This window comes from Monodelphis domestica, chromosome 5 (assembly GCF_027887165.1).
Source record: "Monodelphis domestica isolate mMonDom1 chromosome 5, mMonDom1.pri, whole genome shotgun sequence".
Taxonomy (NCBI): domain Eukaryota; kingdom Metazoa; phylum Chordata; class Mammalia; order Didelphimorphia; family Didelphidae; genus Monodelphis; species Monodelphis domestica.
The window spans coordinates 131,911,185-131,938,391 of record NC_077231.1 but is presented as its reverse complement, the minus strand read 5'-3'; the positions used below and the strand labels follow the sequence as shown (position 1 = coordinate 131,938,391).

The 27,207-nt window shown below is 33.5% G+C and overlaps 1 protein-coding gene across 4 annotated transcripts in view; it reads right to left on the bottom strand.

The window, feature by feature from the left end:
• LOC100618576 (solute carrier organic anion transporter family member 1B1) overlaps positions 1 to 26,928 on the bottom strand; it is a 104,988-nt gene extending 78,060 nt beyond the window's left edge. For 2 of the 4 annotated variants that reach the window (XM_056799342.1, XM_056799345.1), the window contains exons 1-2: positions 25,509 to 25,605; positions 10,235 to 10,357 (exon numbers count right to left, since the gene is read on the bottom strand). In XM_056799342.1, coding sequence (XP_056655320.1) covers positions 10,235 to 10,333 — 99 coding nt within the window. In that variant the 5' untranslated portion in view covers positions 10,334 to 10,357; positions 25,509 to 25,605. Of the gene's footprint in view, positions 1 to 8,096; positions 8,427 to 10,234; positions 10,358 to 25,508; positions 25,606 to 26,908 lie in introns of those variants that run through there. The other 2 variants (XM_056799343.1, XM_056799344.1) reach the window with 2 other exon arrangements.
• Between the last annotated feature and the right edge of the window lie 279 nt (positions 26,929 to 27,207).

Below are 27,207 nucleotides of genomic sequence, written 5' to 3'. Positions count from 1 at the left end.
GACCAAGGATTTGATCATTTCTATGTGTTATTGAAATGAAACGGAAGACTGGGGCATAGGAATTGAGAAGGTTGAGGATTTGAGTTAGAGTGTTTGAGGGAGAATAAATGTATAAGTTGAAGTACCCTAGTATGAGGGCAAAAGTTAAGGAAGAGAAAAGGTATACAAAAATCATTGCAGAAGGGGAATAACTTGGAGATCTGTAAAAAATAACTACCAGGATTTTATTGGGTATAAAGATGATTTTCATGAATCCAGGAGTATTCAGACTTCACAACTTAATCACTCAGTTGAGAGGAATGAGGGAAGGTACAGCCAATACTGGAAAGGGTAGACAGGGAGGTTGTGTCACCATCGGGGGAGCCAAGTTTCATTAATAGCTGAAAATATGAAGGTATACAAGAGGAAAAGATTTATGATAAAGGGAAGGCTGTCTATGGAACAGACATTCCACAAAGCACAGTGAAAGGGCTGGGGCGGGGTTATTTGGTTTATACTTTGGGATAAGAGAGTTGAAGGGAAATGAAAATAAGGAATCAAGTGGTATGGGCTTGAGAATGATATTTGCATAATGGTATGCAATGGATATGAAGGAAATGATCAGCTGTGAGAATGTTCAACCCTGAGTAGAAGGCACCACCCCTTTTCCAAAAGGAGGCTGGAGGTTGGTCTGAAGGCGAAAATAACACAGAATGGAAGGTATATAGTTAGTTGATCAGATATGAAACTCTGTTTCACTTAGGAAAGCATTTCATTCAAAAGCATTTCACTTAAATAGCATTCATCATGAAATGTTGGGAGAATAAGTAAAAGAGAGCTTACGATTTCCACAAACCCAAGACAATTATTAATGAAAAGAAGGAAGAAGATATTAAAAGGAAAATACTATTAATATAGAACATATTATTAATATTGAAAAATACATTAAATATTTAGAAGTTATACAGAAGACTCACATATTAATAGCTGCAAAACATTTTTTCAGAAATATGTAAGAAATCTGAGTAATTACATAGTATTCATGGTTGAGCTATGCTGACATAGAATTAAATGACCCAAATTAATCTATAGTTAATTTTGTATGTGAATAAAAATTGTAACAAAATTCATCTGGAAGAAAAAAGGACAATTTCTAAGGAAATTTTATTTTGAAGTAAATAGAAATTAATTTTAAATAACTAGAGTTGAAAATATATTATACAATATTAAATTATATGTATATGCATGTATATATAATTTAATATGGTTTATATGCATATGGTTATATATATATATATATATATATATATATTACAAAGTCTTGCTTGACTAAGACTAAGAGGCAAATGAATATAACAGATAACAGTCTACTGGCCTGGGATCATATTAGGTATGAGAAGTTTTCTGTTGCTACTGTGGTTGGGTAAAAGATGAAGAGGGAAGGGACAGTAGACAGTAGGGGGCTCAAAGCTATTAGATGGTTAAAGCCTATGGTAAGGACAGACAACCACTTGTCTGCCTGCTATTTTTCCTGTAGACATCTATAGGGAGTTTGGGATGGGTCCTGGTGAAGAATGATTGTTTAATGACTTAGCTATCTCAGTCACAGTGATTACAGGGATTTAGTGTAGGAAGAGAATGATTATTAGCAACTGGGGCCAAGCTGTGACTACTTGTCTATCATCTGCTTATGAATGGTAGAAGTGTGTATAGCTGATTGTCTAGTGCAGCTGATGAAAAACTTAGGCAGGGGATAGAGAGTGGAGGCAGTGACTATAAATTGATTGAAGAACTATGGAACTCTGCTTAGTCCTAATATTTTCTCAAGACACTCTTAACAGATTGAATGTGTAAACCCTATTGCTCTCTCTTTACATACAATATATGTACATCATAGCAAGTTTATTTGCTCTGATTTCTACTTTCCTAGACTTGCCTTTGTAATAGGAAGCAGAGTAATGAGCACATACAACAAGAACACAATATGAAGCATAGTAGCACATTATATTTCATAGGCCTGTGGTCCTGGTAACAAATTACCTTAGTCTTTAAATATTACTTAAATATTTAAACAGAACAGGTTTTTCTATTAATCCAAAGGCAAATAAACTTTTTTTCATCTTCTGGGTAAAAGGTCAGAGTGCAAGTCATTTATTTAAAATTTGTTCTGACCTTTGGATCCTTTCTTAATTGTTCAGGTACAAATTAAGCTGAAGAGAATGGCTAAAAAGTACTAACTGACAATACATAGACTTCTTTTTGAAAATCTGTAAATAATTAGTCTATATTTTATTGTTTGACATCACAAGAAATGGAGCAGACAAGCTTTATCACAATTTTACAGATAATAAAGTTCAATGATTCCCCTCCCCTCAATAATTAAGGAATCAGCTAGCCAAAATCTTTGAATTACTTATTTTTCCTAATTAACATTTTGCTTATTCTAAAATCAATAATAATATTAATAATTAAGAAGAATTAAGAGGACAGAAGATGTATAGAAAAAAGGAGTAGGTGGAGGAGGAAGATGACACCTTGTATCCACATAGAATCACATCTCTATTCTGGTAATTTTGGAAAGTAATCATGAGAGTTCAGTCCTGATGTATGAATTCCATGATTTTACTCTAACATACAGGCAGCCTTATGATGACACTCACTATTTGAGAATGAGTGGTCATCCAATACTAAGTCACTAAAAAGCTCTTTTTTCTTTAGAAAACCATTTCATAGAAGACAGATTCACAGCTAGATGGAGCATATATTAAGCACTTTCTTTGTGCCCAGAGGAGGAAGATAAGGCCTTGAGTCAGGACAACCTGGGTTCAAATCTGGCTTCAGACACTAGCTCTTTGACCATAGGCAAGTCACTTTATCATGTTTGCTTCAGTTTTCTCATTTGTAAAATGAGCCAGAATAGGAAATAGCAAACCATTGTTGTATCTTTGCCAAGACAACTCCAAATAGGGTTATGAAATATTGGACATGACTGAAATGACTGAATAATAATGACAACAAATACACACATCCCTTAAGTAGGTATTAAGGTGTTAAGCAGGTGAACTTCAAATAATATGAAGCAAATACATTCTGACCTCAAAAAGAATACATTTTAGTAAGGAAATGAATACATAGAAAAGAGTTAGAAGGGGGGCAGCTGGGAAGCTCAATGGATTGAGAGCCAGGCCTAGAGACAAGAGATCCTAGGTTCAAATCTGGCCTCAGACACTTCCCAGTTGTGTGACCCTGGGCAAGTCACTAAACCCCCATTGCCTAGCCCTTATCACTCTTCTTCCTTGGAACCAATAAACAGTATTGATTCCAAGATGGAAGGTAAGGGTTAAGGAAAGTAAAGAAAAATAAAGAAAAGAAGAGAGAAAAAAAAAAAGAAAAGAGTTAGGAGTTAAGGGCTTGTACCCATGTTGTGACATTATTTGGAAAAACTAAATTGGAAGCTACATGGAGAACTGGCTTTAGATAATATAAAGTGAATATTCACATATGACAGCTCAGCATTCAATGAAGTGAGTCCAAAGTTTCAATGTGTGGGACTGGTCAGAGGCAGGATGATAGGTCATTATAATTGAGTTCCTGGACTGTAGCTGCCTTCCTGAAAACAAGTGTTTCTGTTGGGCCTTTCTGTGTCAATTTCTCTACTGGACTGAATAAATACATTCCTGAAAATTGAGGTCAGGAGGATCTTCCACAATTTTATGCAGACCTTAGTGGTATTGTCTTCATAGACTTTATCTACAGAAAGAAAGGATTTATGTAAAGGAACATGATGAATTTAGTTATTAAAACATGGGGTCATTAAAAGAGATACTGGCTTGACCCTTACTTGTCTGCTTAGAAAATACCAAGAAAAGAAGCAGAGAGTCATCAGGAATCTAGTACCACTCCCCCTCTTCCAGAACTTTACATGCCTCCAATATGATTATGGTGATATATGGGGACATCTATCATAAATTTTCTCTATTCTTAACATCAGGCATAAGGGGAATAATAGACCCTATGCCTGAGTTTGGATTATTAGGTAGAAGATTTTCAGACTTTTAGGAGTCTGTTAGAAACAAGATTATAGTTGAACATCATCCCTGGGGACAACACTTAATTGAAAATAGAAATCCTGTGCAAATGAGATGTTTGGTGAGCTTCTACCTAAGGAACAAAGATATATGGAGAGAGGAGTAATATCATCAATATGTACCCCTGTCGAAGTCATAAATCAGTCAATATGGAAAATAGGGATGAATTTATTGGTTGGTGGAGATGGAGTGGGTCATTATCCTAGTTCAGACTATAATTTGTAATCTTACCTATTATAATAGGTAAATTCATTGGAAGCTCCATTTGCCCAAACCATTCTGTAACCTTAATATCAATTAACCCAATATTTCTGGGGAATTGCTGAATTTTATTTTTTTTAATTAGAATTTATTTAGTGTCTCAATCTCTTCTTTTCTTCTCTGCATCATAGAAGGTAGAACCTAGGAGAATAATATGTCTATCTATCTATCTATCTATCCATCTATCTATTTAAAACATCTTTCATGTTTCAATTTTTCACTCCATTCTTTGGAGATGACATTCACAAGTTATTCTTCAAATATTAAAGCTGTAGCTGTGTAATGTTTTCTTTGTTCTACTCATTTTGTTGTTCATTAACCCATGTAGTTCTGCCCAAGTTGTTTTTTTTTTCATTAGCCTGGTCATCACTTCTTATGGCACAGTTGTATTCCATCACAGTCATATACCATAATTTATTTATCTGTTCTCCAATTTATAGATATTTCTTCATATTCAAATTCTTTGACACCACAAAGAGAGCTGCTATAAATGCTTTAGAACATACAAATTCTTTTCCTTTTCCTAACCCTAACCCTTGGGAAACAATTCAAGCAAAGGTATTGCTGGATCTAAGAGGAAAAATGATTTTATAACTCCCTGTGTGTGATTCCAAATTGGTCTCCAAAATGATTGGATCAATTCAAAGCATCACCAATAGTTAGTATCTCCATTTTTTCACATCCCCTCCAATATTTGCCATTTTTCTCTTTTGTCATAGTAGCCAATCTGATGAATGAGATAATATTTCAAAATTGTATGAGTATATATTTCCCTAATCAGTAGCAATTCAGAGAATTTTAATATACTTTTTATATGACTGATTTCTTCATCCAAAAAGTGCCTGTTCATTTTTTTTTGCCCATTTATCAATTAGGGGATGGCTTTTATTCTTAAAAATTAGACATGAAACCTCTATCTGAAAGGCTTTCTATAAACACTTCCCCCAATTTTCAGATTTCTTTCTAATATTAGCAACATTTGTTTTATTTGTATAAAACCTTTTCAATTCAAGGCACTCAGAACTATTCATTACATATCTGACAATTCTCTTGATCACTTGTTTAGTCTTAAATTCCTCTCCTAATTGTGAACTGATCCAACCATTTTGGAGAATAATTTGGAATTATACTCATAGAGTTGTAAAATTATGAATATCCTTATAACCACCATTTCTTAGTCTATTTCCTAAGAAGAACAAGGAAAAAAAGGAAAAGAATCCTTAATTCCCCAAAATATTTATAGCAGCTCTCTTTGTAGTGGCAAAAAAATCAGAAATCGGGTGTATGTCTATCAATTGGGGAATGGCTAAACCAATTGTGGTATAAGATTGTGATGGAATGATACTGTTCCATAAGAAGCAATGAGCAGGCTAATTAAAAAAAAACTTGGTATATGAGATAATTAACAATGGAATGAATAGAACCAAGAGAACATTATACACAGCTACAGAAATAATACTGGAAGAAAATTGGATGTGAATGTTTTTTCCAAAGAGTGAACCGAAAGGTGTCTGAACATGTTTATCTCCTGGATGATACCTTCTGTGATGTGGGGAGTGTGCAAAGTGGTTGGGACACTTGTGGATGGAATTTATTATGTAGATATGAAGAAAAATAAGTTAAATATGTGATTTCATTTGTGTACAATCTCCTTTTTCTTTGTATATGGCAATACTTGTTTTATTTAGATAGGTAAAATTTCAAATAAAAAATGTCTTTCTCCTATACATAAATTTATAGGTAATATATTCCCTTTTATTCCAAATTACTTATGGTATATCTTTTTATGCTTAGATCACATATCCATTTTGATCTTATCTTGGAGAATGGCATAAAATATTGTACTATACCTAGTTTCTACAAAACCACTTTTCAGTTGTTCCAAAAATATTGACCAAATAGTGATTTCTTATCTCAAAAACCTTTATCTGTTTTTCTCAAATACAAGGCTATTATCACCTTATAATATAGTTTATTTGTATTTATCCTATTCTATTGATCCAGCTTTCTATTTCTTAGCCAATATAAGATAGTTTTGATAATTACTGCTTCATAATACAATTTAAAACCAACTACTGATAGACCTCCTTCTTTTTCACTTTTTCACTAATTCTTTTGATATTCTTGATCTCCCAAATGAATTTTGTTATTTTCCTCTATCCCAATAATTTTTTTTCATAATTTGTTTGGGATGACATTTCAATAAATATATTAGTTTAGGTAAGATTGTGATTTTGATTACATTGGCTTTGCTCATCCATGAACAATAAATGTTTCTCCAGTGATTTATATTAGACTTTATATGTAAAATGTTTTATAATTATGTTCATGCAGTTGGTGGGTTTGTTTTGCTTGGTACACTGCCAAGTATTTTATAGTACCTATGATTATTTACATTTGAGTATTTCTATATTTCTTACAGGACTTTGTTAGCAATATATAAAAATTCTGATGATTTACACGGAGTATTTTATATCCTGCTACTTTGCTAAAATTATTGATAGGTGCAACTAACATTTTAGTTGAATCTCTAGGATTTTACACATACTACCATGGTAGCAGAGATAGTTTTGTTACCTCTTTGCACATTCTGATTCCTTCAATTTCTTTCTGTTCTCCTAATGCTATTGCTAGCATTTCTAATACTAGTTAAATAATACTGGTGAAAATGAGAGTTCTTGTTTCACTCTTGATCTTATTGGGAAGGCTTCTACCCCATTACAGTTAATACTTGTTGATGGATTTAGGTAGAAGCTTTGTGATATTTCAAGAAATAATCTATTCATGCCTATGCTGTCCAGTATTTTTAACAGAAATGAGTGCTGTATTTTGTGGAAGGTTTTTCATGCATCCATTGATATAATCATATGTTTTTAAAAATACTTTTGTTAGTAATATAACCAATTATATTGATAGTTTTTTTTAATTTTAAACACTCCCTGGTATATATCCACTTTAGTCACAATGTATGTAATCTTTGTGATATATTGTTTTATTCTCCTAATTAGCATTTTGTTTAAGATCTTTGCATCTATATTCATTAATAATATTGGCCTATAATAATTTTCTTTCTCTGTTTTTACTATTCCTCATTTAGGTAATATTTGTTTCATAAAAGGAGTTCAGTAAAACTTTTTCTTTACTTGTAATTTCAAATGATTTAATATTGAAATTAGTTGATCTTTGAATGTCTAGTAGAATTTCCTGATAAATCCATTGAATTCTGATGCTTTAAAAAAAAAAAAAAGAAAGTTCACATAAGACCTGTTCAAAATTTTTTTTCCCTAAAATACATGTATTGATTCTGTGGATTTATTTTTGATTGTTTGTGGTATTGTGAGAGGAAGTTTTGTACCCACTTCACCATCTTGGCAGTTGCTGAATTATCTGCCATTATAGTAGATATGAAAAAATGATAAGATTTTATGCTATACCACATTAAAGATATGGACCCTTCATTCAACCTCTTTCCTTTATGGGTGCTTTCATCTATTAGCCTTACACAATTTGCTACTAATTCTCTTTTCTATTCATTGAAACCATGACATATTGAGGACTTGGACAGTACTTCCAACAGACTGAGCTTTGGACTTGCTGGAGAACCCCAGACTGCACAATGTGAGTGAAAGGAGAATTTATCTTGATTTTTTGACTCCTGCTATGGCCTTTCTAGAATTATCAGGAACTTGGAATCTCAAAAGTTTTGAAATTAAGGGTGCCCACCTATTAGGACAGGACCAGTGGCAAAACTTCACTGATTCGACCTACCTTTTACTTGTTAAGGTATGTCATTATAGATCTTTCCACAATGCCACAATATGCTTCTGGTCAAATGGAATAATTCTGTGGAGGAAATCAGGTACCATTTTGTCTTTCATTATCCATAGTTCATCTTCATTGTTCCCTATTGTCTCTGGCTCGATGCTGAAAAGATCCATATATCTTACCTCCAGGAGCATTTCAAATTGTTTCTCAAATATATGTTCACCTCTCCTCTTTGATGATTTCAACAAAATGTTTTCTTGAAAGCCAAAAAAGGTTTTTCATTGAAGGGTAAGATAATGGATGTTGTCCAATGAAATAAGGACACTGCATAACCTGAATAGAGGATGGGTCAAGTAAGGAAAACTTTCCTCAAATAGCTATGGATAAAATCAAAGCATAAGCAATGAGACTTCCATATGAACCTAAGAATCAACATACTCCAAATCAGAAAATGTGGTTCCATTCATCTAGCACTGATGTCCTCATGAAGCAGAAAGAGGAGCCAACAGACCTAAAGAGATGGAATGAGTGGCTGAAGAAGAATAAGAAAGATAATTTGGTCTGAAGTATAACTTGCAAATCAGGAGACTCAACTTTTATCTTCTCTTTCCAGATATAAATCTATTCTTCTCATTTTGGTAGCCAGTCTGGTTCCTGGTTCCCATGGTTCTAGGTTCATTTTATGTTGATCACAGGCTCCTCTATGAACTGTGACTAGCACATGGTTCTTGTGAAACCTTCTTCTTTGCTTCTTCTGATGATTTTTCTCATTTGTTAGAAGCTTCCAGAAATCATGTTTCCAGTCCCTGGGGAACTTAATGCACTAAGCTTTAGAACTCCTGCCATGGGATTCAGTTATCTTGATTGGAATCTCTCATGCTGCCTACATACATACACAGATATACACTTTTCCAATTTCTGTGCACAAACTTACATAGCCCACTCCATTTAATTGGCCCCAGATCAAATCATGCTTTATATCAAGTCCCACCATGGACCCTGGTTATTTGCAACTAGCCCTATAGTGATTATCTGTAAACCCAAACTTATTTCCTGGGGCACCAATGGCCAACCTGTTTTGTCTCTTCTAATTGAAATTTTAGCTTTTTGAGGACAGAGACTATCTCGTTTTTGTATTTGTATCCTCGTCACTTAGCACAGTTTCTGGCACATAGGAAAGGCTTCATTTCTGGCCCATAGTAAGTGATTTACCACCTATTCATTCAATCCTCCACTCATTAAATCTTTCAGACATCTGTCTCAGTAAGACAGAAAGCCAGGTTTATCTAGCCATGAACCATCTTGGTACCCTTCAAAAAGGAATCATAAGTATTTTTTGTCCCTTCTTCTGTTGGCCATTATTGGTCTTTCATCTAATTTTACCTGTATGCTTATGTTACCATTCTTTAAAGCAGAGGATCTGCTTTTTATAGGATGATCCAGTTCCCCTTCTTTCTGATAAAGTATCATACTCATTTTAGTGTTCAGTATTGTAATTAATGTTGTTCATATTGACTGGTATATAAATCCATCCAAACTCTTTCTCACACTTGATTTATTAATATAAAAATGTCCTGTATTTTATGTCTATATTTTTTGACATCTTCCAACTATCAGAATGAAGGTACCAAAATTCTGATCTTCAGATTGTCAGTCATAGCCAGCTCTAAATATCTAATTTCACCAATAAATCATTACCTGCAGGGAACCAGATTTATTTAAAAGTTCTGGGAACTTGTAAAATTAAACTAAGCTATGAAGGAAGATTTAAGTATTTATGAATTTATTTCAAATTAGAACTACTATTGAAAGTTTTGCTTAGGTTATATATTTAATTTTTCAATGGGGTCTCTGGTATTATCATCACACATTTTCAGAAAGGAGAGAATATCTGCCCATGAAGATCACATTACCTTCTCTAAAACTTAGAATCATAGAGGATTTTCCATGGCTACACAGATAGTATGATGTTTTATATTGAAATGAGACTTGAGTGAGGATTTGTGTCTCCTAGACTAATTCTCAACCCATTCTGCAAATCTGTCTCCTTAAAAGTGTTATTCCTCTCAGATTAATAATTTCTCTTTTAAAGAACAATTACAAATTTAATTATTAAATATGAAAAGAATAAAACTCAGAACCTTCAATCCATGGTTGCACTGAATTTTCTTCTTGACTGATGACTGTACATCTGTTGAGTATTGATATGAGTCCTTCCTGGAATCTGCAATGACTGCCATATTCTTTTGTCTTGAACTTATTATCTAGGGAGAAAAAATAAAATTTTTCATCATTTTAATGAGTCAAGTAATCACTTGCTTCTCGTTCCCCCAAACCACATTTGTGATACATCTCCCTATATTAAAGAAACACCAAATAACACTAAAATATTTACATATCTATAAATATGTGGGTATTTTGTTTTTTTCTAATTTTTATTTTATTTTCCCCAATTACACTTAACAGTTTCCAACATTTTTCAAAGAATATTGAATATTGAATTCTCTCTTTCCCTCCTTTAGCCTTTATTCCCCCACTTATGTAGAGTTGGTAAGCAATCTTAAATACTTTTTACATATGCAATCATGTAAAATGTTTTCCCATATTAAACCTTTTGTGAAAGGAAACTCAAATGAAAAATTAAGAAAGAGTAAAAAAAAAGTTTGCTATGGTCTGGGTTTAGGTTCTATCAGCTCCTTTTCTTTAGAAACAGATGGAATTTTTTATGAGTCCTCTGGGACTGTTTTGGATCATTGTATTATTGAGCCTAGCTGTTATTCTCAAATTTTAATTGTACACTACTCCTGTTAATGTGTTTAGCATTCTCTTGATTCTGCTTATTTCACTCTACTTTAGAAAGACTTTCCAATTTTAGCTGCTCTTACTTGTCATTTCTTCTAGCACATTCTTCCATTACAATCATATTCTTTAACTTACTCTGCCGTACCCTCTCACTGATAGGTATTTGCTCATTTTCCAAATCTTTGCCTCTGCAAGAAGAGTTACTTTAAATATAGTTACACATATAAGTCTCTCTCCTTGTTTTATATCTTTGGGATACAAACTTAGTATTGGAATTGCTAGGTTAAAGGTTATGTACTGTTATATCCTTTAGGCATAAGGTTAAATTGCTCTCCAGAATGGTCAAAGCAGTTCACAACTTCCCCCTCCCCTCAAACAGGACATTAATGTGAGAGGGAATGAGGATGATGGAGAATGTCTTCAGACAGAGAAAAAGCATGGGGATAAAATGAGGGGTACATATAGAGCTGATGATTTTGGTGAGCAGAGACTGAAATGAAGGAGAAGTAATGGAGAATGGTGTCTAAGGGATATGAAATGATAAGGAAAGGAGGGAACACTTGCTAAATAACTTCAATTTTTGCTGAAGAAATGATAAAGGTCTTCAGCAGAGATGGTTAGAGGATGGAATGCCATGGGAGCCTTGAAGGAAAAAAAAAAAGGTTTGGATAGATGCTATGTTGAAAAGGTTAGAGAATCAGTTTGGGAAAAGTTATGATTGCTTTGTTGTAGTAAAGTCCCAGTTCAGATTAGTTATTGAAATTTATAGTGGCCCCACTAAGCAAGTTTTATTTCCTTCCTCCATTTACATTTAATAACATAAGTGGAGACTGGAGGAGTTGCCTATTGGTACATAGATTTGCTAGATTTTGGAAAAATGTGGTCATCTATTAAGATACTGAGGGATTTGTGTTCTGCCTCTGTCACATACTTGCTATGCTACTTGAGTAAAAGTACTTAAACTCTCATGTCTCTCTTTTTCTCTTTATCTCTCTCTCAACAACTGCTGATCTGCAGTGATAGAGGGGATTCTCTCACTGGGACTTTCCTAAACTACTGAAATCACAGATCTTTGATCATAAAGAAATGAGAACATAATACAAAGAATGTGACATTTCCCTGCTTAAAGAGAATAATGAGCGATATCCTAAGGAAGTTCAGTATAAAAGAAAAATCATCTGGCAGCATCATGTTTGTAGTGTATTGCATAGAGCAGTGGGTTTGAAGGCAAAGGAGTCAGCTATGAATCTCCATTTTGCAGATTACTTTTGTACTTAGCACAAGTTGCTTACCTCCCTGGCCTCAATTTCCTTATCTTTAAAATGAAGAGATACTGAACTATATAATTTCAGATCTAAATCAATAAGCCACGAAGAGATGGCATTTCTGTTATGTCTTGAATATCATATATAGAAGTTCAACAAGCAGAGCTAACAAATCTTTTGCTATTCAACAGTGGATACTTCCCTTAGCATCTAGCATACCTTGGTTCAAATCTTGTCCCAGACATATACTGTCTCTGTGACAAAGGGCAAACTACTAACCTCTCAGTGTCCCAGGAAATTCTCTAAGACTCTGAGTTGCAGAGTAGACGCTGCATTTGAATCAATAAAGCAAATTTCTATACTAGAATTATATTTGGTTGAGAAACTATTTCATATATCAGTATATTATAACATGTTTCTATATATCTGTATATATATTGTATATAATATATGCATATATAAAAATCAAATGGTATTGCATGTAGATGAAATTTGACTACACATTTATTTCCAAATGCTTTTATATATTTGTTTTATACTGGTGATTCCCCTTTTTGTATCATAGACAATATCCATATGTATACATCTTTATAGCATATGTATAATATAATATATCAAATTAAGAATTTTAAAATTTCATTATTTAGTCAGAATTGAAGCATGAATTTGTGCCTAATACTATAGGAATATAAAGGAACACGAGAACCAGCAATGACTTCCTAGTATCACTGGTAAAAATTCTCAGCCTGCTTTCATGAAATTGTATTTGTGGAAGGGAAGAAAAAATATATTTGATTGCAATGGAGACAACCATTCCCTTAATCATAATTGGTGTAAGTATGTCAGGATGGGAGAAAAACAAAACAAAACAAAACTCTAGCATTTATATCTAAAAACAGTTTAGTTATGGCCTGACTAGAGGAAAAATACAGTGGGTTTATGATATTATTCTTAGAAATTATATTTTCTTAAAATAATTAACTCCAAGAGCTGCCCAGATCTCTGCTGTCTTACATTGGCTTTCAGTTTATCAAAAATCTCAGATCTTTTTATCCCTCAGAGTTACTGGAAAGGAAGTTTACTTACTGTTTTGAGTCTTCAAAATAGGATGCTAAGAATGCTCAAGGAAGGGGAACAGTGATACTATTCTCACTTGTCTCTGGCTTCCCCTTTTAAATTTAAATTTTCCTATGTTTACAATGATACTTATTAGATTGTGACCAGGGAGTCCCCCCCAAAAGTAAAATGATTAATATAGAAAAATGTTTTACATTATTACACATGCAAAATCTGTATTAGATTGTCTGTCATCTCAGTGATAAGAGGAAAGAAGGGGTAAAATTTGGCTCAAACTTGAAAAAACAAAGATGAAATTTTGTGTATGTGTCTAATTGAGAACAAATTTTTTTTAATTTAAAAAAAAATCACAAAAGCACAAATTTTTAGAGATGGTAGAGATTTAGCCCTATCCTCTAGCCCAACTTATCCCTGAAAAGGAACCCTTTTTGTCCCCCCTCCCCAAATGATCATATAGTATTCTTGTGAAAATTTCTAGATATAAGGAGTACTACACCTTTCTGTGTAGCCTTTTATGCTTTTGGAAAGCTCTACTTAATAGATATTTATTTAGTTTTCATTTTTCCTGATATCAAGCCTAAATTTTCTTCTTTAAAGTGTCCATTTTTTGCCAGGTCTGGAGCCAAGATGGTGGAGTAGAGTCAGGAAAGCTCAAAAACACCATGAGAATCCTCTCCAACCACTCTTAAAATAATGCCACACATTGAATATAGGAGGGAAAGAACCAACAAGGAGTCAGAGTTAAGCAACTTTCATGGAGAACAACTTGAAAGGTCAGTAGAGAACATGTGGGGCACTGGAATGAGAGGAGAGCACAACCATTAGGCCATAGCAAGGAGTAAGGAGCAAGCCAAAAAAAAATTCACATGCCCTCCACATCTACTGTTCCAGGTTCTGAACCTGGGTCCAACCCAACATCCAGATCCTGAGACCCAGCCCAGACCCATTGCAGTCCCAACCCAACATACAACCCTTAAAGTTCCAAGCAAACCTGTGGTGAGGTCCAGAATTCCTGCTCATGGCAGTCTGTGCAGTGCAGCCTGATCTATATGGGCCCGGAGTGAGGCCCAAAGACCCAATCTAGGTTTGTGGTGAGGACGTAGATCTCTGACAGGGGCAGACTTGAGGGAGATTGGCTGGCTCTGGCCAAAACTTAAGGTGGAGACCCAGAGCAGGACAGGTTGCAGTGTGCTGTCTGCAGGACCTGATCAAGAGTTGAAGGAGATCAAAAGCCTACTCCCAAGCCTGAGGCTAGAATTTTAGCTATCAGCAGTCTCAGGGGGTAAATGAAGCAGGAGGTGAATCTCAGAATTCCCAGCCCACAGGCCATCATAAACATCTTGGGAAAACTGAAACTTAAAGAAACCTAGAAATAAGGCTAAGGATAGCATTAAGGAAGGGCTGAAGCTTAAGATAATGCCCTAAACTCCCAGGTAAAAGAACCTAACTTTAAAAAGACTCAGAAAATGAGCAAACTCAAAAAAAGGAAAAAAAATACCTAATCATAGAGAATTTTTTTGGAGACAAAAAGCAAGGTACAGACACATAAGGGGACAGTGAAAGCAAAGCAAACATACACAAAATCCAAAAGAAAGATATGAATTGGACTCAGATTCTCAAAGATCTTAAAAAGGATTTCAAAAATCAATTAAGAGAGGCAGATGGGGAAGAGAAATGAGCAAATGGGCAAGAAGAAATGGGCTACATTCCATTGAAAAACATTAGAAAGTATAGAAATAGAAGGACCATTCCTCAAATAATAAACATTATGTATTTAAAACCATCTGCAAGTATCATCTGCAATGGGGAATAAGTTAGAAGCCTTCCCAATAAGATCAAGAGTGAAGCAAGGATGCCCATTACCACCTTTATTATTTTATACTGTACTAGAAACACTAGAAGTAGCAATTAGAGAAGAAAAAGAAATTAAAATGACAATTCCACCTAAATAAATTTATTTATTCAATGTCATACCAAACTACCAAAGGATTATTTTGTAGAACTAGAAAAAATAATTAGGAAAATTTTCTGGAAGAACAAAAGATCGAATTATATCAAGAGAATGAAAAAAATCTGAAGGAAGGAAGCCTTGCAGTATTAGAACTTTAATTATACTGTAAAGCATCAATCATCAAAATAATCTGGTACTGGTTAAGGAATAAAATGGTAGACCAATAGAGTAAATTAGATACACAATACACAGGGGTAAATAGCCTTAGCAACCTGGTATTTGATAAACCCAAACATCCCAGCTTTTGGAATAAGGACTCTCTCTTCAACAAAAACTGCTCGGATATTTGGAAAACAGTATGGCAGAAGCTAGGTATCTCACACCTTATACAAAGATAAAATCAAAGTGAATATATGATTTAGATACAAAGAATGATCCAATAGCTAAATTAGGGAAACACAGAATAGTTTACCTGGCAGATCTTTGGAGAAGGGAAGAATTTATGACCAAATAAGAGATAGAATTATAGGATATAAAATGAATAATTTTGATTATATTATATTAAAAAACTTTTATATAAATAAAATGAATATAAATAAGATTAGAAGGGAAGCAACAAACCAGGAAAAATTTTTAATAACAAATGTCTCTCATAAAGGTCTGATTTTTCAAATTTATAAAGAAGTCAAATTTATAAGACTACAAGCCATTTCCAATTGACAAGTGGTCAAAGGATATGAACAAACACTTTTCAGATGAAGAAATCAAATCTATCAATATTCATATAAAAATGTTCTAAATAACTCTTGATTAGAGAAATGCAAATTAAAACAATCATGTGGTACTACCTCACACCTATCAGATGGACTGATCTGGCAGTAAGAAAAGTGATAAATTTTGGAAAGGATAGGACAAAATTGGGCCACTAGTGCATTGTTGATGGAACTGTAAACTGATCCAACCATTCTGCAGGACAATTCTGAACTATACACAAATGACTATAAAACTGCATATCCTTTGATGCAGTAATGCTACTATTGGGTCTGTATCACAAAGAGATAATAAAAAAGGTGAAGGAACCTACTTGTACAAAAAATATTCATAGCTACTTTTTTGTGGTGGCAAAGAATTAGAATTTGAGGGGATATCCATCAATTGGCAAATGGTGGAACAAATTATGGTACATGTTGGTAATGGAATACTATTGTGCTATAATAAATGATAGACAAGACAATTTCACAAATAACTGGAAAGTTGTGTGGGAACTGATCCAGAGTGAAATAAGCAGAACTGGGAGAATATTGTATACAATAACAATATTAAATGATGATTATCTGTGAGAACTTGGCAGTTCTCAGAAATGAAATGAGACAATCCTGAAAGACTTATGACTGAAAATGCTATCAAACACCAGAGAAAGAACTATTGGATTCATCTTTTGCATCAGTGTATTTTTTATTTTATTTTGCTGTTTTGGTTATTTGTGACTTTGCTTCTACAACAATGACCAAAATGGAGGTATATCTTTTGTGGCAATAAAAATAATGGGAAAAAAATCCTCTCCTAATTCCTGGTTTTCCCTTTGAAGCCAAAAAGAATCACTCTAGTTTCTCTTCCAAGGTAAATCTCTTCAATGCTTAAAAGCAGTTATGTTTTCCTTGAATCTTTTCTTCTAAATGCTCCAAGTTCTCAGTTCCTTCTATTTCTCTTTACACAACATGGAATGTAGGCTCTTCAATATTTAGGCTTACCTACTCTAGATGTATTCTAGTTTATTAAAGTTCTTCTTAAACTGTGTAACCCATATCTAAACACAGTTTAGTTGTGGCCTAACTAGGGAAAAATACAGAGGGTCTATTTTGATTTCCTTATTCTTAGATGCTTTACCTCTCTTAAAGTAATCCTACATGACATTAACTTTAAAAGCTACCAAAGCCACTGCTGACTTAAACTGAGCTCACAGTTCACCAAAATCCCAAATCTTTTTCATACCTGGGTGCTCTTTTTGGGTCTGACACAAACGAGTTGTGTGAACTTGGACAAGTTATTGAGATGCGTTGTGCTCAGTTCCTTATCTTAAAAATTATGGGGGGGGGGTCATATTCCCTCTGATTCCCTCAGATCTCCAGTTGGTAAACCAAAGGTAATGCTGCAACTTTGGAACTTCCCTTAGCTAAGCTGAGAATGATATGGTATGTAATTTAAGTTTAGATCTGGAAAGGAGCTTAGAGATCTAATCAATTATTCTCATTTTGAGGTATCCAAGGTTAAGTGGCTTTCTAAAGGTTGCATAGTTAGTTAGATGGTTGGGACTATACTCAGGAATCTCAGTTCATTCTAAGGCACAAAAATTCCTCTCAGATAGCATTCATATGTATAATTAAACATGCAAGTCTCTCTCTCAGCATACACACACATTTCCTGAGAACCTTGGAGTAATTAGACGGGAAGTTTAGTGACTGTTTTGAGTCCTGAAAAGAAAATGCTACTAGGGGGTGGAGTCAAGATGGCCAAGTGGAAGGAGAGAAAGCTTGACTCACTAGAGTTTTCTCCAAACAACCTTAAAGTAAGGTTTCAAAATTAACTCTGAAGAGACAAAACCAACAAAGGGAGAGAATGAAGCAACTTTCCTGCAGGGGGGAAAAAACAATAACAACAACAACAACGAAACTTGAAAATTAGGCAGAGAGGATATGGTTCACTATAGTGAGCGGGGAGAACAAGGCCCCATCAAGGAGTACCAGCTCAGGCCAACAGCAAGCATCCCCCTCCACCCACACATCTGCAGTTCCAGGTTCTAAATCTGGGCCAAGCCAATGTTGAGACCTGAAGACCCTGCCTAAGCTAATAACAGTGGAACCCTACACTCATGTCTTAAAGTTCCAAGCCCTAGTCCAAACCTTCAGTGAGCTCCCAAGCCCTAGCACATAGCAATCATCAGTGTGTCTCTATGGTGGAGGCCCTAAAGGAGATTCTGAGCCCCTACTTAAGGCCAAACAGAGACACCAAGTGCCAATGCAAGGCAGTTGGGAAAGAACCTTGCAAATTTGCAAGAGGTTCCTAATTGCCATGATAAGTCAGTCTGATTGGTATCTTGGTCTGTGTAAGCCCAGAGCTAGGTCCAAAGTCCCTATCTAAGCTCCAGACTAAATTACAAACCACAGGGCAAGGCCCTCCACAGTATGCACCCTGAATCCTAGCACAGAGTAGCCTACAGTGCATTGAGCTCTGCAAGCCATCAACAATCCCAGGGGGTGATAGAATCAGTAGTAGGAGGTGGCTTTCAGAACTCCCAGACCATAGGCTTGGAAGAACTAAAACTTAGAGAAACCCACAGAGTTAAGGTTTGCAATGAGGACAAACAATTTTAAAAGAGTCCCCTCTTTACCCCAAGAATAGAGCCTACCTTTAAGATAAAAATAAAAGTCAAGAAAAAGGCTGGGAATATGAGCAAACATTAAAACAAAATCTAATCATAGAAAATTATAGTGGAGAAAAAGAACAAGTCACAGACTCAGAAATGGATAGTAAAAGCAAAACAACTACATGCAAAACTTCAAAGAAAAATATGAAATGGTTGCAGACTTTGAAAGAGCTCAAAAACTATTTTAAAAAACCAATTTAAGAGAGGCAGAGGAAAAAATGCAGAAGAGAAAGAAAACCAATGCAAGAAGAAAATAACAGCTTAAAAGGCAGAATGGGCCAAATAGAAAAATGGGTTCAAAAGCACAAGGAAGGAAATTGTGACATAAAAGTCATGATTGAGCAAGTAGAAGCTAATGACTTTGTGAGACATTAAGAAACAAAAACATGAAATCAAAAGAATGAAAAATTGGAAGAAAACTTGAAATATCTCAATATCTCTGGACTTGGAAAATAGGTCCAGAAGAGACAATTTAAGAATTATTGGGCTACCTGAAAGCCATGAGCAAAAATAAAGGGGGATATCATATTACAAGAAATAATAAAAGAAAATTGTCCTGATATTCTTGAACAAGAGAGTAAAATAGAAATTGAAAGAATCCAAATCACCTCCTGAAATAAACCCAAATTACAACTCTAGGGAATATTATAGCTAAACTCAAGTGACACCAACTCAAGGAGAAAATATTTAAAGCAGTCAGAAGAAATAATTCAAATACCATGGAGATACAATCAGGATCACACAGGACCTAGCAGCCTCCACATTAAAGGACTGGAAGGCTTGGAACATGATATTCCAAAAAGGAAAAGAACTAGTTCGGTTTATAACCCAAGATTACTTAACCACAAAAATTAAGTATATTCTTTCAAGAGAAAAAAATGGTCATTTAATAAAATAGAAGATTTCCAAATATTACTGATGAAAACATTAGACCTAAGCAGAACATTTGATGTCGAAGACTTGAGAAACAAAAAAGGTAAAATATGAAAGAGAAAATTTAAGAGATTCAATTAGGTCAAGTTGTTTAATATCACATGGAAAGATGAAATTTATAATTCTTAATTTTTTTTTTATCAGTAGGAGAGTAGTTAAGAGTTTATAAAGGCAGAGGATGTGGGAATAAACTGATTAGGATGTTATGTGTGAATTTTAAATTTCCTCCATCTTGCTCAGTCTAGCACCCAGGAATGTGCACACCCACACTACATGGGCATGTGCTAGCTAATGACAAATCAGAAACAACTAACTGCCCCCCTGGGCTGTCCTAAGCCAAGCTTGAGCCACCATTGGCACATGTGAGATGCAGGAAGTGAGGTAGAGAACAGTCTCTGGCATTCTAGGGACTTCCTGTGGAGAGGGCTAGAGGCTATTTCTATCCTGGAGCTCAAGCTTGGAGGAGCCCCTCAGACAGCGTTCCTTCAATGGGTCACATGGGTAAGTGATAAGGACTGACTCCCCTTTTCCCTTTGGCTCCCAGGCCAAAACTCCTCCCTTGAGCTCCTGCCTCCAGCTCAGTCTGAGCCTGAACAATTGAGCTAACTCCCTTTCCTTCTCTCCTCTCTCTCTCTCTCCCTCTTTTAGTTTCTTCCCCCCATTGTAATTAAATCACCATAAAACTCCATTCTGGCTTGAGTGTTTCATTTTAGGATCTTATAAGTAAAATCCTTGGCGACCCATAATTATTATACTCAGTTTCAACCCCTAAATTTAACCATAACATATGATATGCAAAAAAAAAAAATCAAAGGTTGAAAAAAGAGGATTTCACTGAGAGAAGAGGGAAGGGAGAGGTCAATTGGGGTATATCATTTCACCAAAAGAAGCCCCCAAACTATTAACTGGAGGGGAAGATGAAAGTGGAAACAGGCAAAGCTTAAACTTTACTCTCATCATAATTGGCTCAGAGGGTGAATAAAAATCACACTCTTTTAGGTATAGAACACTACCTTACCCTATACAGAAGTAGGAGGTGAATAAGACAAGGAGGAATAATAAAAGTGAGGGGAGGTGATTAAAATGAGAGCACTTGTGAGAAGGGACAGTAAAAACAGAATGACTATGATCAGAAGGAAAATAAGATGCAGGGAAATACACAATTGGTGATCATAACTATGAATTCAAATAGGATGAACTCATCCATAATAAGGAAATAGATAGTTCAGTGGATAAAAAAAAATAATTCTATGATATATTGTTTTCAAGAAACAGTTTTGAGATAGGGGGGTATACACAGGGTAAAGATAAAGATGTGAAGCAGAATTTATTGTGCATTCTCCAAAGTAAAAACAAAACAAAATAAAACAAAAAATAAGAATAGCAATCATGATCTTAAAAAAAAACAACTAAAAAAAACCTAAAGCAAAAATTGATCTAATTAAAAGAGATAAGGAAGTATATTACATCTTGTCAATGAAGTAATATCAATACTAAATATACATGCACCAAATGGTTTAGCCTACAAATTTTTAAAGGAGAAATTAAATGAGCTCCATGAAGAAATAGACAGTAAAACTATACTACTTGGGGACCTCAACTTCATCCTTTCAGATATAGATAAATTGAACAAAAAAATAAACAAGAAAGAAGTGAAGGAGAAGAATGAAATTTTAGAAAAGTTAAAACTAAAAATCTCTGGAGAAAAATGAATGGGAATAGAAAGGAATAAATTATATTTTCAGCAGTACATGGCATATACACAAAAATTGACCCTGTATCAGTATGTAAAAACTTCATAAATAAATATAGAAAAGGAGAAATAATAAATGCATCTTTTAAAGATCATAATGCAATAAAAATTAAATCAATGAAGATCCATGGAAAGACAAATGAAAATTTAATTTGAAATGAAATAATTTAGTTTTAAAAAAGGGTGGGTCAAATTAGAGAAACAATAAATAATTTTATTAAGAATAATGACAATGAGGAGAAAACGTCAAAATTTGTGGGATATAGCCAAAGCAGCACTTAGGGGAAATTTTATGTCTCTAAATCATTATTTCATAAAATAGAGAAAAAACAGCCAAGTAAATTGGGCATGCAATTAAAAACAGAAAAAGAACAAATCAAAAAACTCCAATTAAAGCCTAATTGGAAAATCCTAAAAATCAATGGAGAAATTAATAAAATTGAAAGTAAGAAAACAACTAAACAAGTAAGTTAGACTAAGAGTTAGTTTTTTGAAAAAATGAATAATATAGATATGAGCATTGATTAATTTGATTTAAAAAAAGAAAGAAAAAATAAAATAAACTAGTAATAAAATAAAAAGCATGAATTCATCACCTATGAAGAGGAAATTAAAACATCATTAGGAACTATTTTGCCCAATTACATGCTGATAAAACTGACAATCAATGTGAAATGGATGAATATTAACAAGAATATAAATTACCCAGATTAATAAAAGAGGAAATAAAATACTTAAATAATACCATGCCAGAAAAAAGAAATTGAACAAGCTATCACTTAACACCCTTAGAAAAAATTTCCCAGGGCCAGATGGATTCACAAGTAAATTCTATCAAACATTTAAAAAACAATTAATCCCAATATTATATAAGCTATTTAGGAAAATAGGCAGAGAAAGAATCCTATCAGATTCTTTTTATGACATGAACATGGTACTGTTACCTAAGCCAGGAAGAACAAAAATAGAGAAAGAAAATTATAGGCCAATTTTAGATGTAAAAATGAAAATAAAATATTAGCAAGGAGTCTACAGCAACATATGATCATTCTGTCTGACCACATGAGATTTATACCATGAATACAGATCTATTTCCATATAAAGGAAATTATTAGCATAATTGATCATATCAATAAACCATCTAACAGAAATCAAATGATTATCTCAATAGAGGCAGAAAAAGCCTTTGGTAAAATACATCCATTCCTATTAAAAATACTAGAAAGCATAGGAATCCTTAAAATGATAAATATTATATTTCTAAAACCTTCAGGAGGTATCATCTGCAATGGACATAGAAATCTTCCCAGTAAGACGAGGGTTAAGGCTTAGATGTCTGTTATCACCTCTGTTATTTAATATTGTACTAAAAAAGCTAACATTAGCAATAAGAGGAAAAATTAAATGGAAAGAATTAAAGTAGACAGTGAGCAAATTAAACTATTACTCTTTGCAGATGACATGATAGTGTACTTAGAGAATCCTGGAGAATCAACTAAAAACTACTTGAAATAATTTGCAATTTTAGTAAAGTTACAAGACAAAAAATTAACAAACAAATCATCAACTTTCCTATTCATTAATAAGAAACTGCATTAAGAGGTAGAAAGAAAAATTTCATTTAAAATAACCCTACATAGGGCAGCAGGGTGGCTCAGTGGATTGAGAGGCAAGCCTAGAGATGGGAAGTCCTAGGTTCAAATCTGTTCTCAGATCCTTCCTAGCTGTGTGAGCCTGGGCAAGTCACTTAACTCCCATTGCCTAGCCCTTACTGCTCTTCTGCCTTGGAACCAATACACAGTATTGATTCTAAGATGGAAGGTAAGGGTTTAAAAAAATCAACAAATAAAATGAAATAAAATAACCCTACACAAGATAAAACATTTGGGGAATCTGGTTGCCAAGGCAAACACAGAAATTGTATGAACACAATTAAAATATTTTTCACATGAATAAAGTCATATCTAAACAATTTGGAAAATGTTAATTTCTCTTTGGTTGGCAGAGCTAATATAAAAAAATGACAATTCAAAAGTGTTAATTTTATTATTCAGTGCCATACCAATCAAACTATCAAATAATTATTTTAAAGAACTAGAAAATATAATAAAATTCGATTACAAGAACAAAAGGTCAAGAATATTAAGAGAATAAATTTTTTAAAAAGTGAACAAAGGTAGCCCAGCAGTACCAGATTTCAAACTGCACTATAAAGCATTAATCATTAAAACAGTCTGGTACTGGCTAAGAAATAGAATGATAGATCAGTGGAATAGATTAGATATACAATATACAGGAGTAAATGACTGTAGTAACCTAGTGTTTGGTAAATCCAAAGATTCCAGCTTTTAGGATAATAACTATTTAACAGACACTGCTGGGAAAACTAGAAAAGGAGGAAACTAGGAATAGACTAATATTTCACACCCTGTAAAAATGGGTACATGATTTAGATATAAAGAGCAGTATCAAAAGTAAATTAGGGTAATATATAATAGTTAACCTGGGATATAATAATTCAAGTCATTCTTCAATTGACAAATACTCAAAGCATATGAATAAATAATTTTTCAGATGAAGAATGAAAGGTATCAATTATATGAAAAAATTTTTTAAATAATTCATGTTTAGAGAAATGAAATTTAAGACAACTCCGATGTACCATCTCATACCTATCAGATTGACCAATATGACTATAGAGGAAAGTAATAAATAGTGGAGAGGATGTGATAAAATTGGGACACTAATACATTGCTGGTGAAGTTATGAACTGACTCAACCATTCTAGAGATCAATTTGGAACTAGTGAAAAGTACTATAAAATTGTGCATAGCTTTTGATTCTATAATACCACTATTGGATTTGTATCCCAAAGGGATCATAAAAAAGGGGAATGGACCTACTTGTACAAAATTATTTATGGCTGCTCTTTTTTGTGGTGGCACAGAAATGGAAACTGAAGGATGTCCATCAATTGTGGAATGACTGAAAAAATTGTGATATGTGTGAAATGATAAGCAGGATGATTTCAGGAAAAAGCTGGAGCTACATGAACTGATGCAATAATGATTTCAATAAGCAGAATCAGGAGGATATGGTATTATCATATAATCAACTGTGAAAGACTTAGCTACTCTCAGCAATATAATGATCCAGGAGAGTTCTGAAGGACTGATGGACAAAGAATGCTATCCATAACCAGAGAAAGAACTGTTGGAGTCAGATGAAAACAAAGCATACTATCTTCCACATTAGTTTATTTATGGTTTCATATTGTGGTTTAGGTTTTATATGAGTATTCTTTTGCAACAATGACTAATATGGAAGTATGTTTTACATGGTAATACATATATAATCAAGATCATATTACACTATCTTTGAGTGGGAGAGGGCAGGGAGGCAGGGAAACAATTTGGATCTTATAATTTCAGAAAATATATGTTGAAAATTATCATATATAAGTAAGAAAATAAAATATATTTGAATTATAAAAAAAGTGTCTGAAGTGACTGAGGAATATCCATAAAGTCAGCACCTGAGTCAAAAGAAATCTAGAGGAACTTGATAGTGGCATAGTAGATAGAACTCTTTTCAGGAAAACCTGAGTTCAAACCCAACCTCAGAAACTAACTGTAGTTCTACTAGTCAAGTCATTCAACCTCTTCCTCAGTTTCCTCATCTGAGGAAATTATCTGAGATTATTCGCACGTAAAATAGAGAAAACAATAGATTCCACTTCTCAGGTTTGTTGTGAGGATAAAATAAGAAAATATTTTAAAATGCTTTTCAATCCGTAAAAAACAATTCCCAAGGTATGGGAAGAAGAACTTCTGTTATGAATTATTTAGATGACTGAATAGAATGCAAGTACACGAGGGATGGGGTAGAGTATGATAGGAATAGGATAAAAGGAATTGGCACTACACTCAGACATTCTACCTTCCTTGTCTTAGCTGCTTGGAACTTAAAGAATAGAAACAGCACATCCTACTTCAAAATTGATATATGCACAATTCTCAAATTTATATTTAAGCCCAAAATAAAAACAAAGCATAGACACATTTAAAATAAGATTTGAGTAACTAAAGCAAAGTCTTAAAAGGAGTTTCATGGGGGAAATTAAAATATTTTCCATGATTATTGATAATGCTTGCTAAAACTGGTTGGATAGGAAAAAATATTTTAATGAACAAATCTAGAAAGTTCTTACCTAGACTTAGACTTTTACTTCAGCAGCTGTACACCCATCCCTTTTTCTGTTGTTATTGAGTGACCTGTCTTTAAATAGACAGTTTCCTAGTTGTTTTTTTTATTTTAATCACTCTAGTGATGATTAACTTGCTTATCTAATCACAATCAAGGGTAAATAGGAATAAATTGCTGAGTTAATGCAAACTTTGAAGAAAATGGCTCTTCCCCCTTCTTCAGCTTCTTCTATGTCTTATGAGTTTATATTATTAAAAAAAGTGATAATTACATGTTCACCAAATTTCAAAATTATTTTAAAATTAGGTCAAATCAGGTGAAATTTCCCCCCAAGCTTCTGATAATATGAAACTTGTTCATTTGTTCTGACTAAGCTTGAGATTTTGGAATGATTTGGAAGTTACCACTGGTTAGTATTGGTTTACTTATTTTAGCTGGTCACTTTGTATTCTTATACAGGGTGGTATTTCATTCAGATGATCGCAAATAGTTTGAACCATTCAATATAGAAAAGAATTCAAGGCTATTAGAAAAAATATATGAATAATTAATTTTCATTTTTAAGAAGATGACATTCATTCCATCTCTCTCAAAATAGAAAAGTAAAACTTAAGGTAGGAATTTTAACTTTTTTTTTTATGAATCATTTGAGGAGTTTCCTGACACCTCTGGATCCCTCTTAGAATGATGGTTTTAAATGCAGAAAATAAAATACATAGAATTATGAAGAACAATTATATTGAAATACATTTATTCAAATATTTTTAAAATATAAATTCAGGATTAAAATCTGTACTTTAATGAATCCTGTAGTTCCAAAGACTGATGCTGATAAATACTCAATTCCTTTCTAGGACTAGAAGGCTATTTATCCATGCAAGGAGCTTGTCCTTAGCATGAATTCACTATGCCTTTGAATGGGAAAAAATGGGAAGAAGAAATTTGGACTCTAGATCTGTGCAATTAGTTTTCATTCATTAGAAATTATGGGCTATTGTGCCTACAGAAAATTTCATTTATATCTTCTGAAGTTGTAGAAGCTGTTTGTTATATTACCACACATAAAGATCCATGATCTCAGTTTTATTTTATGCTTTATATTTTAACTAATAGGTTTTTTATTTAATTTAACTATTTAACTAATTTAACATATTTAACTAACTTAATAAGATTTATAGGACTAAGCACAAGAGAAGTGGTTATAAGGTCTCTAATACTACTCATTCGTCTATAGTATGATTAAAATTTTACCATTTTCAAAAGACCAATATGCTATATGAATTCATCTTTAGAGGCTTATCTCTAGGAAAAGCTTGGCAGATAAATCACATTAGCTAAGTGAATAATGATTTTAACAAAAGCTACTTGTTAAGTGTAATGTACATGCTTAGAGGACTTCTTTACCTTTGCACATTGTTAGAAGCTGATTTCACCACTGAAGGTCTTAGTTTGTTGATTGGACATTGCAGTTGACCTGTGATGATAGTGAAGATTAAGAATCATGCTTCACTCTTCACAAATTTAAAAACTATAGTAAAGTCTGTATGTGTGATGGATCCCTTCCCAGAATAATAGTTTTAAATGAGTAAAATGAAAAAAAAACAACAACATAGGAATAAAAAAGAATTACTTATAAAATATCAAAATATTTTTGACTAAGTCATAGACCCAAGGAATAGAGAATCTGTGACCTCTCAGCTACT